The sequence below is a fragment of the Clupea harengus genome, chromosome 11, assembly GCF_900700415.2.
Source record: "Clupea harengus chromosome 11, Ch_v2.0.2, whole genome shotgun sequence".
Taxonomy (NCBI): domain Eukaryota; kingdom Metazoa; phylum Chordata; class Actinopteri; order Clupeiformes; family Clupeidae; genus Clupea; species Clupea harengus.
Window position 1 is genome coordinate 26,024,106 of NC_045162.1, and position 14,757 is coordinate 26,038,862.

At 47.3% G+C, this 14,757-nt stretch overlaps 2 protein-coding genes across 2 annotated transcripts in view; both read left to right on the forward strand.

Annotated features, from left to right (window-relative positions):
* The window catches only part of LOC105905367 (plectin-like), a 155,747-nt gene that overhangs the window by 124,750 nt on the left and 16,240 nt on the right, over positions 1–14,757 (forward strand). The window contains exons 37-46 of the mRNA XM_031576570.2: positions 10,507–10,563; positions 10,711–10,881; positions 11,733–11,899; positions 12,013–12,172; positions 12,281–12,365; positions 12,619–12,866; positions 13,056–13,175; positions 13,488–13,595; positions 13,745–13,963; positions 14,509–14,712. Of these exons, the coding sequence (XP_031432430.1) occupies positions 10,507–10,563; positions 10,711–10,881; positions 11,733–11,899; positions 12,013–12,172; positions 12,281–12,365; positions 12,619–12,866; positions 13,056–13,175; positions 13,488–13,595; positions 13,745–13,963; positions 14,509–14,712 (1,539 nt within the window). The remainder of the gene's footprint in view (positions 1–10,506; positions 10,564–10,710; positions 10,882–11,732; positions 11,900–12,012; positions 12,173–12,280; positions 12,366–12,618; positions 12,867–13,055; positions 13,176–13,487; positions 13,596–13,744; positions 13,964–14,508; positions 14,713–14,757) is intronic.
* On the forward strand, positions 6,244–10,383 carry LOC116222440. The gene is made up of 2 exons (XM_031576571.2): positions 6,244–6,373; positions 9,354–10,383. Exon 2 carries the CDS (start codon positions 9,434–9,436, stop codon positions 10,163–10,165), a length of 732 nt encoding a protein of 243 aa, XP_031432431.1. The 5' UTR covers positions 6,244–6,373; positions 9,354–9,433; the 3' UTR covers positions 10,166–10,383.

The window sequence follows — 14,757 nt, forward strand, 5'->3', positions numbered from 1 at the left end:
GGGACAAATTATGGCAATTAGTGAGGTAACGCCTCCTGCGTTTTCACCTCCTGCGTTCTCACCTCCTGCTCATTGTTGATGTGTAATTAGCGTGCAACAACTGAGCCCTCTACCTGACAACTCCCCATAACACACACACACACACACACACACACACACACACACACACACACACACACACACACACAAACTCCATTCAACAAAAAAATAAGCTACAGTATCTTCACTGAAAAAAAAATATCCTCGGTCACACCATGACGTTATCCTGGAACAGACACCTCTAGTTAAAGCAAATTATACATCATCTGTAAACGATTTTTTAACTCTTACTTTTAGCATCTGTCCAGAGCATCATGTACATCTCTGACAAAAAGGTTCGAGGAAAAAGCTACTCCTCGTGTACTGCATTCTACTCGCACATTGGCACCGGATGAATCAGAGGAAAGATATTTGAGGTGGTTGCACTCCTCTCCTCTCCTTTCCTTCTCTCCTCCTCCTTCTCACATGTTCCCAGATCCCATACATCCCAGCAGGGATCCCCATCATTGTTCCCATTCACCCAAGCCTCTCTCTCTCTGGGAAGTGAACTCGAGTGCGAAATAGCTGTATTTGTGAAGCAGTAGGGCAGTGCCATGGTTCATAGTTGTGACCTATGAAAACCCTGCCATGGCGTCCGTGTTTTGTAAATTTATATACTCTGTCATGTGACTCTTCAGTGAAGAGGATGTGCCTGTGGAAGTGCTAATTATCATGTACTGGAGCAGCCATTGAGCTCTTATTTAATTTAAAGGCTAGGGTGAAGAGGAGACAGAGAGAGAGAGAGAGAGAGGGAGAGAGAGAGTGAGAGAGAGAGAGAGAGTGGGGGAGGGGAGGGCTGGACACGCCTGTGGCATTAATCCACTTTGCTGCTCTCGGCTCTTCAGGCACATGGGGCCTTTGATCGAATTTGGGTCCAATTTGTGACCCATTTGGTCTCCTCCTGATGCTTGCACCCCCATATCCTAGAACCCTTCCTTGTCCAGCCCAGTATTTCATGTTTACATGAAGGATGATGAGGTGGGGCGGGAGGATGGTGGGCTATATCTGGGGGCTAATATCATAGAATGTAATTTGGGCTCTGGATATCCCTTGTCTCGCATGCAACTGCTTCATGTAATACATATTTAATGTTATGGGCACCACAGCCTTCATCTCAGATCTTGAGGGCAAGTTCATTCTTGCGTACAATTTCTTCATGTATTCTCTTTGATTTTGGTAAAAAACCTACTGGCAACATACTGGCAGATCTTGTGTTTTTTGCAAGGTCAGGATTTTTTTTTTTTAACTCCACTGTTTTGGTGCCCGAAGACGTAGGGGAGAGAAAGAGATAGAGGAGCTGCTGAGAGAAAGAGAGAGAGAGAGAGAGAGAGAAAGAGAGAGAGAGAGAGAGAGAGAGAGAGAGGAGCTGCTGAGAGAAAGAGAGAGAGAGAGAGAGAGAGAGAGAGAGAAAGAGAGAGAGAGAGGAGCTGCTGAGAGAAAGAGAGAGAGAGAGAGAGAGAGAGAGAGAGAAAGAGAGAGAGAGGAGCTGCTGAGAGAAAGAGAGAGAGAGAGAGAGAGAGAGAGAGAGAGAGAGAAAGAGAGAGAGGAGCTGCTGAGAGAAAGAGAGAGAGAGAGAGAGAGAGAGAGAGAGAGAGAGAGAAAGAGAGAGAGAGAGAAAGAGAGAGGAGCTGCTGAGAGAGAGAGAAAGAGAGAGAAAGAGAGAGGAGCTGCTGAGAGAAAGAGAGAGAGAGAGAGAGAGAGGAGCTGCTGAGAGAGAGAGAAAGAGAGAGAGAGAGAGAGGAGCTGCTGAGAAAAAGAGAGAAAGAAGGGGGCACAGACAAGCAGGGTAGAGAGGGAAGAGAATTTGTATTTGTGTGTGACAGAGATTGTGTGTGTGTGTGTGTGTGTGTGTGTGTGTGTGTGTGTGTGTGTGTGTGTGTGTGTGTGTGTGTGTGTGGGGCACTAAAGGCCATGCTTTAGGCCATAGAGGACTAGAGAGTGCCATGAGGCAGAGGCAGAGGCAACGATTCAATTATTTCTTGGAGGAGAGCAGGGACTGCTGAAAAGCTGGGATCAGGTGCCTTTTTTTAAAGAGTGGGGCTTTTTGGCAGGCGCTCTGCCTCTCCCGTGCCAAGGGCTCCCAGAGACACAGAGAGGGGATCCCGCTCGGTGGTGAGATGGCTAAAGACATTGGCCCTAATCACCACTGACACACAAGCCAGTCAGGAGGGGGTTTTATCCAACCGGCTCCATGCAGTCAGAGGTAAAAATGCTATGCGTTGTGTGTATGAATTCACAGTAGAGTTAAAAAATAAATAAAAATAAAAAAAGACATTTTCCATGCAACTTGAATGTTGAATTTGAAGCATATTTGTAACTGAAAAGAAAAAAAACGCAGGATCTTTCAAATACTCCTACTGTTGCTGCATATATCGTGGGAGGTCACACAAATGAACATAATTCCATTTAGAAAGACAGAGAAGGATGCCTCTTCTCTAGCCCTGGATGACTCAAAGGTTAAATAACTTGACCTTTCATGGGTCACACCACTGAATTCACTTTCCCAGGACAGTCACCGTGACAGGCATTGTCACTTCATTTTTGTCCCTCGGTTTCTTCCTATTGTCTTTTTTATGTCCCTTGCATAGACTCCAAGGTGGGGGATGGAGGCTGGGGGAGAGTAGTCATTTAACTTCTAAAGGGGCCTTAGAGTCCTCCTCTCGCAAGGGTCCCCTGCTGACACACAGGCAGATTAATCGCCATAAAATGGATGCATACACTCTTGCTCCCCGCCACTCTCATCTTTCCTCTGTCACTATCCCCTATTCTTTACCTTTCTGCCCCCCCTTCTTTATAACTTTCTCTCTCTCTCTCTCTCTTTCTCTTTCTCCCTCTCACTCTATTTTTCTCTCTCCACCCCCCCCCCCCCATCCCTCTCTCTTTCACTCTCTCTTTCTGTAATAGCTCAAGGGTTAGCAGGTGTTTCTTCACCTATGTCAGATTCTTTCCCTGCATTCAATGGAAAAGAGGCAGGAAACTCTGGAAGAAACAAACACATTGACAGGCTATTTAAAGAACCTGGGAGAGGAATTACTTGAAAGAAGTGTGACATTATCCACCTACCTCACATTCTACTTTTTGTGACTCAGATGTCAGTGAAAAAGATTGACACAGTTAATTAAAGGGCAGTATCTAGATAGACATTGTACATTGTCTTGGTCGTACACGATTTTATCAGACAGGTCAATATATTTTGTCACACTGGCTTCAGGCAAATCCACATGGACATGCTGTCTAAGTGACAATGCTTGTGGATTATAGGGGTGGGGGAGATGGGAGTGAGATGTTACCCACCTGTGTACCTGCCCTCGGGGTGTCAGGACACCTGCTTCCACACCTGTGTGTTCCCATCCAGCAACTCACCCAATGTTCACATCCGACCCCTTAACCACAAGCAGGGATAAGTCCTGAGCCACAGATAAGACACTGAATGGTGCAACTTGAGAGCACATGTTGATGGAGAGAGAGGAAAATACCCCCCCACTCTACTGAATGCACTGTTCAACACCCCAGAGCCGGACGGAAGTTCAAAGTCTATTATTAAAAGGAGTGCTTGATAAATTGTCATTTCATGATAATCTCCTAATTCTCCTGGGAGACCATGCGAGGGGAAACCCCAACTGAGCCTGAGTCTCCTTGCACATTTTTCCCCCTCTGAGGTCTCTTTTGTTTGTGGGCCGGCAATTTCAGGTCTGGAAGTGAGTTGAAAAGTAATGGGAGATGTTTTACAGTAATTAGTCTTCTTTGTTGCGCCAGTGAAGGCTAGTGCACTGGCTGTGAATGGAGATTGTGGGAGGGGGGAGGGGGGAGGGGGGTGCGTGGGGATGCATGAGAGGGGGTCTCTTTTTGCGGCCTGGCTGTCTTGCCACTACCATCACTGTGTGATCATAGGAGTGTATGTGCGTTTGAGAGAGAGAGAGTGTGCATGTGTGTGTGAGTGTGTGTGTGGAAGTGACAGAGACAGAGAGAGAGAGAGAGAGAGAGAGAGAGAGAGAGAGAGAGAGGGCTTGAAGGCAGCTGTCACTTAACATGTGAATGTTCGGGGGCAGCCCAGGGGTCTTTAGAAAGCTCTCCTCCTCCCTTCCCGTGCCCCTCTCTCTCCCCTCGTCTCTCCCCTCGTCTCTCCCCACCCACCCTCCTAACCCCCTTTCCCTTTTTTCACAAGAAGCAGCATGGAGTTTCTGAGCCAAAAGAGAACCCTGGAGGAGAGGAGGAGGAGGAGGAGGAGGAGGAGGAATGGGAGAAGGGGAGGTGGTGGTGGTGGTGGAGGAGGGGCTAGCAGAGGGAGGGAAAAGTAGGAGGTGAGGGAGGATTCTGCTGTCTAACTGTCTGGCACACAACACTGGACTAACACACAACACACAACACTAGGAGCCCAGGAGTTCATCTCACACCAGCAGAACCTCAGCATGGAGCTACCAGAACAGCACCATCTCCCAGGGATCAGGTGCACTCCACGCCACCAGGGATATATGGGAATATAGTTCATTGTTCTTCCTCTGGCAACGCTTCCCATCCTCATAAGCCTGTGCGAGGCTGGAATTTGTCTATCGGAGACTGTGCAACAAAGGAGAGTGAGAGAGCGAGAGAGAGAGAGTGAGAGAGCGAGAGAGAGAGAGAGAGAGAGAGAGAGAAAGTGCTAGTGGGAGGGGAGGAGGTGGAGGGGGGTTAGCGATGGGAAGGGCAATGGGACATTGTTTGCTTGTGACTGTGGGCAACGGACAAGCATGGGTTATCTGAACTGGTGTGTGTGTGTGTGTGTGTGTGTATGTAGGCAAGGGGTTGTTTGAATGAAGGGGCGTGTAAACATACGTGGTTGAGGTTGTGTGTGAGTGTGTATGTGTTTGGAGTTGGGAAGAGAAAAAGGGGTGGCCACTCAAAAGATGCTTAAACTGGACTGGGGGATTTTTCTTTCTTTTTTTTCTTTTTTTTTGCTTCACCCTGTCTTCTCTTTTTTTGAAACGATGAATGAAGAGCCTCTGGATTTTTTCAGTTAGCCGTTTGTTGTCTTCTATTCTCAGAGGGTAAGTAGACACCGCTGAATCACATCACTTAACTGCCCAAACTGCCAGTCTTTTCATTCAAAAGTTGGAGCCGAAGTTTGGTGGGGGTCTGCGCAGGCAGCAGCAGGAGAACGATGCAGTGTGGAGGCCGTCTCATTGTCCTCAAGGGCTGCTGGAATGAATGGGATATGAGCCGCGGTCCACAGGAATTTTGCTCTCATTAGTTTTCAGAGCGTGCTGTTGTGAGTAAACTGTCTTTGAGACAAAGAGAGCGAATGATTGATTACCTGTAGAACTCGCTTTTAGTACACATTAACGTCTATAGTTTGTTGATGTGTGTAAGAATGAGATTTAAATAATATTCACTGAAACTGAAATGAAGCTCAAAATAATATAATGTACAATATTATTTAAAAAAAATGTGACTCAGAAGGAGGTGTTTTGTGTGCACTTTTCAAGATTAAATTATTTATTGCATGCCGCTGTCATTGTCCCTAAGGGCATGCAGTATCACCTTGATTAGATACTTTTTGATGTTTCGTGTCTACAACATGTTCAGTGACCACAAGATAAAACATACTTTTGACTTGCATTTCCCACAAGTGACATTTTTATTCATTCTAAGATGCCACCAAGAAACACATGTAGTTCTTTCACTGACAGAGGTGAAATATGTCAACCTTTTTAATTCCACGAGAGGTTGTTATGAGTCTCGTGGGGCGTACACAGCTGCCATCTTAAATTAGAAGACCACTATCTTGATTACAGGCATCCCCATGTATACGGGTTGAGGAGGTTTTTAATGTATTATTATAATCAGACCTATAATTACATCGGACTGTTCACACCTAGGACTTTTTTTCTATTAGCCTCCAGCGACTGACACATGCTACGTGACAAAGCACCAGTCACAGTGCATGTATCATGTGGGGGATTGAGCATGTGGTATGCCTCAGTATCACCGCTTACAGTAAGCAGACATATCTCATCTCACTGCTACTACAGTCATTGAAATGAATACTGGCTGTCATGTTGATGTTTTTTTTTTCAGATACAACACATAGGTATCTCCTGTCCCATATTTCTCAATCCATTTTCATTTTGAGTGACAGCAGACACTAAGGCATGCTTTGTTCCTTAATGGGATTACCCACATAGCAACGCGTGCCCTCATATAGATTACTCGATGGTTCTGCAGAACGGTCGATGCGAGTAACTCTCCATCATCGTCGTCTTAATTTGATTCAGCAGAGGACCCTGTCTGTAGGCATGCGCTATAAATCAATGGCTGGGTGAGTGTGTGTGTGTATCCTGGAGTAGTGGCCCGTCTTCGGCAGGTTGAGTGAGGAGACGGCTCAGGTCATGGGACCGGGAGTGCAGGAGTGGCGTGGGGGGGGGGGGGGGGGGGTTGTTTTAAAGAGGAGGCTCCGTATCACTTTACTGGAGCACAGAAATGGGTTAAGTGACCGCATTAACTGGGTCATTTAAGGAGAGAAGGTGACCTGGATGAGAGCCTGTTTGGAGCGGAGCACTGGTTCTTGGCAGCCAGCACGCCAAAGAGAGTGAGAGTCATATACTGTAAACACTCAGGGGTGAGGACGAAAAGCTTTCGTGACCAGATGGCACTGGCTGTAGTCATGGCGACTGGTGCCATTTTGGACTGCTGTGATAGTGAGGACCCCTTTCAGGGTCTCCATGCGTCCTCCTTGACCTTCTGCTTATCATCACTGGCACAGACCCAGTTTTGTGCCCCACCTCACCTCACCGTGTGTTGTCTTTATGGCTGAGCCCTCGCAGCCGCGGGTAGACAGCGGATTGTTGTTGGCTTAGTGGGCCTGTCTGAAAGAAGCTGATAGGGTGGAGGGACTAGAGCCTTTGCTTGTGTGTTAGTTTTCCCACCGGCCTATACCTCGGGGATTTGTGTGTGTGTCTATGGGTGTGTGTGTGTGTGATTTGTGTGTGTGTCAAAGGGTGTGTGGGTGTGATTTGGTGACAAAGGCACCATTTTAGAACTAGTTTCGCCTGAGGAACAAAAGAAGATGCATATCTACAGTATAATGGTCCATATTTGTGAAACCATGACTAGAAAATGTTTACCTTCATATCTGAAAATGTTTACCTTCATATCTTTAAAATGCATTTAACTTACCAACTGAGATGGGGAAAAAAAAGTGTTAATATAGTGTATCCATTCTCTCTTTCAAAGCCTCAATCCTGAGTGGAGTTTATGTGTGAAATCAATAGGCTCAGGCTAATGGATTGGTGGTTGAATGGAGCAGTGGATCTCCAACCACAGAGAATCCTATTCTTCCGCTCCAGCTGGTTCACAATCACTGGAGAATCTCCATGTCCTAAATGTCAGACCACCAGTGACAGGTTGCATTTATGTTTGCTCAGCCAATTACCACAGAGAACCAACTAAGAAGATCACAATACCATATGGCACACAAAACTATCATCCAGAAAAACACGTCTCTGCTTTCAAGGCTCAGTGCTGTATACACACTGTAAGCAATTATTCTTTCAATGTTTAATGAGACTCAGTTCAAAGAAGATCTTCGGTTCTCTAAAAAGTAATATAGATTGAACATGTATTACAAAAGTCCCTCACAGTAGCTTTGGGTTTAACTGTAACCAGTGTGCATTTACTTCAGAATAGATAAGTAAACCATGAGTAACATTCAATTTGACACACCTGCTCAGTGCTCACCCAAGTCTGCATGCATTTAAAATGTGTAATGTACATCGATAGAGTAATGTGGAGGACCAGTAGCAGTGCTGATTTGGGCATGTGTGGTCATGTTTGCTGTGGCACAGACATGTTAAGACATATCTCACTCAAGAGTACTCTCACAGGGTTCCAGTCAGCCCTTCCCACAGACGCAGAGAGCATAATCCAAATGATTGACTCCTGGGGTGCAACTGATTGATTTTTAGTAAGTAAAGCCACAATAAATCTGTTCACCCCGCCATCAATACAAGTGCTTACTGCAATTAGTTCTTTCCATACAGTCAAATTGCCCCCTTTTACTTTTTTGTCATCTTCCACTTTGTTTGATGAGGGAATGTAGGAAAGAGACTGAATGCTTAATTCTGTTTTTGCTGCTCCAGTGAATCAGAAAACCACCCTGGGTGTTTCGGTCTAGCTTCCCAGTCTACCTCATACCGGTCAGCATTGAGATGCACTGATCCAGAATGGCATACAGTGACCTGAACTAACCTGCAGGAGTCAACACCCAAATATCCCCCTTACCACACAAGAGTACCACTGTCGAGACTCGGCGCGGCTGCCAGATCTGCCAGAGCGCAGTAATTGCATGTCGTTTTCTCCTTTCTGTCTGAGCACTGAATGGTGAAATGTCAAAAGTCGAGTTAGAAATATACACTCTATACTTACAGACACATAGTATGGACATGTATAGACATGCAGTGGATGTCTTGGTAGTAGTTGTGCGTTAACAGAAGAACAATGCACAGATATTTGATGCTAATGCACAGTAATATGCTCAGCAAACATAAGGAGATTGTGTCGCGGCCCCAGAGACAGGAAGAGCAGAGTGGGGGGACACTCTTGTGTTTTCGCCTGAGACCCTTTTATGTCTGGGTAACCCCCCCGCCCCCCCCCCCCCCTCCTCCAAACAGCCTCCTCCCCTTGTCCCTCCTCCTCCTCCTCCTCCTCCTCAGTGGCACCCTCCCCAATTGGGACAGGAGATGAAGCAGCGTTTTTATGCTTGTCATATTTGATCAAGGGCTAAATGGGTTCCCAGGGCCAGCCTAGGGACAGGCTGGCAGGGGACCGTGGCCCAGCCTGCCAGGCCAAACAGTGGGTATCCTGGGGGACTTAGCTTCAGTGGATGGCCCTGTCAGTTGGATTTTCTATGCCCCAAAAATTGTGGCGTGGTGTAAATGTCTTGGCGCGGGCCAAAAATGAGATGCAGCGATTCAGCCCCCCATGACACGCATTGGACCAAAACGGTGCTTTTCAGACAGAGTTACTGTACCTGCTCGGGGTGAAGACTAGGACTGTGGCATTCGATTGGGCAGACAGAGAAAAGAGAGAGAGAGGGAGAAAGAGAGAAAGACAGGCTTCTCTTTGTGTGAAGGGAGCTGTATATCAACTGAAAATTGTTGTCTGTGTGGTCTTCTGTGATGCAGCCAGCTGAGCCCAGTGTCTGTGCATAGCTAGCGGCAGGGGTACATCTAACACCTCTTCTTTATTTGTTAATGGACTTTTGTTAATAGACTCTCCACCCCCTCCATCTTGTGTTTTAGGCAGCAGATGCATTGCTTGCATGCATGGCCCAGGGCCCTCCCCTAGCTTCTCACCTTGCTAGCCCGTGGGCTAAAGGATCATGGGTAACCTCGTCAGCAGGCCCAGTTGTCTGGGCAACAAATCCAAGCACGTGCGCACGGACGAGGAATACCTAAAGGAGTGCTACCAGCGGCGGCGCGAGTGGCCTCTGCCTGAACCGTGCGAGGAGGGGAAGAAGCCGGAGGATGTGGCGCCCAGCGCGACCCCGGAAAAGCCCCGGAGCTCCCCGGCACCGACGGTCACCACCACCAGCACTCTGGACAATGCCTGGCGCAGCACGCCCTCGCCGGTCAAAACCCCCCGCAACGGGTCACTGCCCAGCAGGACTAACCCCCCGGAGTTCAGGCACTCCCCACTGGGGCATTACGCCGGGGGGACCCTGGAAAGGCAGTCCCCGCTGGGACATTACGACAAGGGGACTCTAGAGAAGAGAGCCAGCCTCCAGAGGAGGGACTCTGGGAGCCCCTGGTCATGGAAAACGCCGAACAGACCGCAAGTCACCGAGGTGACGGAGGTGACGGAGACTGTTGTGACGGAGATTGTGGAGGTGACGGAGTATCCACCTGCAGGGAAGGGAGGTGACCCCATTGTCACCAGGACTGTGAGGGTCCTCACTGGAGCAGCTGAGGAACTAGCAGAGGTCAATACAACATCAACAGTCAGAGCACTCTCTGGGCTTATTGGCGTAACGGCTTTTCCCATTACCATTTGCCATCCTCAAAACAACCAGTTGCATCTTTCAAATTTAATCTTCCATGAGCTTTATTCATAATATTTACATCATGCTGTTTTGTGACCTACAGCCTACAGCCATTCCTAGTTGATTTAAAAAATGTTGACTGCTATCATAGCGTAACTGGCATGATAAAGTATTGTTTCCTGGATGCATGTTTTCTGCAGGTGTTTTGATTTAGCAAAGAAGGGATCAAACACTACCTACAAGTTTTCAAGCCAAGGGTTAGGTCTTTCCATATTCCCTCATCTTGATAGAAATAATAGACCATGTGTTCAAAGTTGCTCAAATGTTGTTTTGTTTCCGATGTTATATCAGACCACCTGCAGAAACCCACAACCTCTATCTGCAGGAAATGTAACTGGTATTTTAACTTGCAGCTCCAAAGTGATGGCCATTCCAGTTCAGACCAAGACTCCAGTCTGGACAGATGGAAGGTGCTGTTAACATACATTTCTGTTCATGAAGCTTTACTGTGTCAAATCTCAATGCATCATTGTAGTGTTTTTAGGCTGGTTAGCATAATCTAATTTTGGCTAATCTAATCAAATTGATCACTTCATGCATTTTCCTCATCCGTTCAGGGTGCTAGATCCGCCTTAACTCTGAGAGATGAGTTTGGGGATCCGGAGACCTTTCAGCAGAACCTGGAGGCCCTGCTTACATGGGTGTCTGAGATTGAAGAGCTCACAGCCAATCAGAAACCTCCATCCTCAGAGTTTAAGGTGGTGAAAGCACAGCTCCAAGAACAGAAGGTATGCCCAATCCCTACAGCATGCTATGTATAACCTCTACAGGCCATGCTTGATACAATTAGCTTTAATCAAATATGATAATTCTATCAGGATTCGTCTAGATTTTTTAAACGAACCTCAGTCTGTACATGAACTGGTGCATTCATAGGATAATGTATGTATATAAATCCTGCAGAGCCATGAAGTTATTTTCAGATCCTCTGTATTCAACGTTTATCTCCATTCAGTACTGAATTGAGAATGTTCACGGTCGCTAAGTGCCAGTGAAGCCTATTGTGTACAGTTCCTCGCGGAAAGAAAAGCAAGTCACTCACCTTTCAGCTCGAGCTGGCTGCTTTTGTGGGTTTGGTGAGGGTGAGGTGAAACATGCCTGGACGCACACAATGCTGACTTGACACATGAGACAAGGCTTTGACTCTGGGGCCACAAAGGGTGTAGCTCCATTGAGGAGGCACGTTTCACAGCATGCTTATTCTCAGGCCTAGCAGTGACTGTGCTCCTGGCAAGTTTCCTGGGGGTACGTTTTTCCAGAAATAGACTGTGGCCCCCCAGGCCCCCCAGCCCCCCTCCCTCCCTCACAAAACTTCCTTTGTCAAGTTAATTGTTTGAATACATCACTTAAAATGGTGCCTAGATATGTTATTCATGATGTCAACCAGTACTAACTGACTCCAAGTTGAGTGTGAAAAACATGATGGAGGAAGCATTAGCATTGCAAAATTGCAAGTGTCATGGACAGAAAGTTCCGGCTAGCGAGAAGTTCCGGATGACGCAACAGACGTTCCGATCAGCTGTTTATCACAGAATCTTGGCGTCGTTGCTATGATACTGTAATGAACATCTCTTAACAGCTCCTGCAGCGCCTCCTGGTGGACAGGAAGCCCAGCATGGAGACGATGATGTGCGAGGGCCCGCTCCTAGCCGAGGGCCTCGAGGGAGAAGATGGGGAGAAGACCAGACACAAACTCTCCAGCCTACAGCTCAAATGGGAGGCGCTGCGTCTGGGTGCTGAGAACAGGTCCGGGGTCGATATCTCCACATCTCCATTGCCTGATCCAATTTCAGTCTGGCTGCTGGTGTGAGGTGAGGGCTAATTGGCGATTATGTTGCTTGCGAAATGATGTGTTGTAGGCGAGCGAGTCTGGAAGTCATCCTGCCCAAAGCCCAGCTGTTTCAGGGGAGCACTGACCGGCTGCAGCAGTGGCTGATATCTGTGGAGCAGGACCTGGCTGAGCTGCGCACCGCTGAGAGAGGAATGCTCCACCTTCAGGAGGCCACAGAGCAGGCCAAGGTAAGGGTGTGCAGACAGAAATTAGCTTTACTTTGCTGTTGTTCATTTCTGTTTTCTTTTTTTTGTCCATCTCTGAATCCTTGCTTTATCTGTTCTTTTACTTATCAGGCTGTACAGGATCAAATCAAGGCCAAAAATGCTGATTTGTTGAGTCTGCAACAGAACAGCCATGACCTCATGGAGAGGGTGTCAGGTAGCCATGGTTCATCATCTCCTTGCCTTTTTTGTGTTAATCAGATGTACCCACTGCTTGTACATATACTGAAACTTACAGATTAGATTTTACATTTACATTTAGTCATTTAGCAGACGCTTTTGTCCAAAGCGACGTACAAGGGAGAGACAGAGGGAGAGGACACATGTCCTGCATATCCACAGTAACACAAAACAGTTATGTTTATTAGTATTGTTCTCATGTCATCTCATTGTCCCCTTCCTCTCCTCAGATGAGGAGTCGCAGCTGGTACAGGAGCGCGTGGACGGCCTCCGGATCCGCTACTCTGTGCTGAGCCTGAGCAGCGTGGACGTGCTGCAGAGGCTGGAGCAGGCCCTGGAGGCCTGCAGCCGCTGCACCTCCAGCCAGGAGGACCTCCACCTGTGGCTGGGCCGCATCGAGAGGGAGCTGCTGGGGGCCGGCAGCCAGGCTCACCTGGGGGCCGGGGACGCAGCGCTGTGTGCAGCTGAGAGACAGAGGGTGAGGGACTGAAACATAGTTACTACTATATCGATATATAGATTAGTGTACTATAAAGTATTCTAGTATTCATATGATTAACTATACTCTAAATACTCATTCTTCTGAAAAAGATTTGTCTCCTCCCTTTTGTGGCAAATGCTGTGTATTTTCACATTGGCCTTGACACGTGTGTGTTGTGGTTGTCAGTTGGAGCAGGCTGTGGAGAAGGAGATGGCCTGGTTTAGGGACACTGCCCTGGCCTTGGAGGATCTAAAGGCCATCACCCTGGATTCAGACCAGATCTCCTCTCAGCTCTATGAACAAAAGGTGACTTCATAAACACCTTGATTTCGTTTCCTCTCCCTATATGATATATTTTTTTGTTGGCCAAAGTCTAATGCAAGTAAGTTTATAGATGTGTTCACTATTTAGGTGCAGCCCTGATATATCAAATGCTCTTTATGCAATAACTTGAACAAAAAAAAGGGTCATCCACTCTAGGCCTGACAATGTTTGTATAATACCAATCATTTTGAAAGGTAGCATAGGTGTTTTTCCTATAGATTAAACAGCTCTATAAGCAACTTAGCCTTTTTCAATTTTCAACACTCATGTAAAGAATCACATATCTCTTTACAGATCCTCTCAGTGGAAATCCTACAGCATAGGTTTAACATTGAAAAGATGGTGAAGATCTCCGAGATCCTACGAACCTACGGTGAAGAGGGGGAGTCAGAGGGACTACAGGTACCACATATCACCTGTCACCAGAGAACCCGAGAGAACACTGACACTTGGGCCCATTGTATGACGTAACACCCGACCCAAACCGTGAGAAAAGCTGTGTTTGTTTATGCCTGGCTTGGCCTTTGTTCGTCCTCTGCCTCCTCTCGTAGACGCAGCTCGACGTCCTGCAGGAGCGCTGCCACGTGACTTCAGCCACCAGCTCCCACGTGGTGCTGCAGCTGGAGCATGCTCAGTCCCTGCTGGCCCAGTTCGCCGAGGGCCATGCCGAGGTGTTTCCATGGCTGCAGGAAACCAAAGCCCTGGCCGGCCAGCTCTCACTGAACACCATCAGCTACGAGGCTTTCAGGGAACAACAGGACCTCTTACAGGTGCGAGGGGCCGGCCGCCCTGCTTAACTTCAAGGGCCAGCGGGGTTTTTTTTTTTTTCTCTCTTTTTCTTTTTTGTTTAAATTCCCTTTCTCCCCCTCTTGCTCTCCACAATGATATCCTTTCATGTCTCCAAATCCACTCTACCTCTCCATTCACTTTGAAAACACACTGTGATTGTGCCGGGATTAAACAAAGACAAAAGTCTGTATTCATCTCACCGATGTATTACAATCACAAGATCACAGGCCCACAGGATTAGAGGCATAGCTTTGTTCTCATTGCAGTTGAGGATAGGGAAAAAAATTCCCATTGTGTTAGTGAATAGATTGAGAGAGTTTTAATGATCTCATTTCAATCTGTATTACATCAATTCATTATGGCCTTCAAAACACACACCATTTGACCAAGTTGCACACAGAGCGTCTGAATTTTCGTAAATGTAGAAACTGCAGCATGGTCCCTGCTGCTTTGTCAAAAAAAAAAAATGATGTGATTAATCTGAGATTTAGTGTCTTTTTTAATGCTCTAATCACCCTCCATATAGGGCCTGAGAGAGTCCATTGCAGAGCATAAGCCTCTGATAGCACGGCTGGGGATGCTGGCGAAGCGTCTGTCGGACATGAGCCCTGCCCAGGGCGAGGACTACTGCCGCCGTGCCAAGGAGGCCGAGGAGCAGCACCTGGCCATCAGGGAGCGGGTTCGAGAAGCGGCCAGTCTACTGGAGGAGTCGCTGCCTCGCTTCACACAGGTTGGACACACACACACACCCCCCAACTGAGACACTACACACACA

Coding starts and splice junctions, on each gene's coding strand:
- LOC116222440 (XM_031576571.2), top strand. CDS start 9,434: ATGGGTAACCTCGTCAGCAGGCCCAGTTGTCTGGGCAACAAATCCAAG.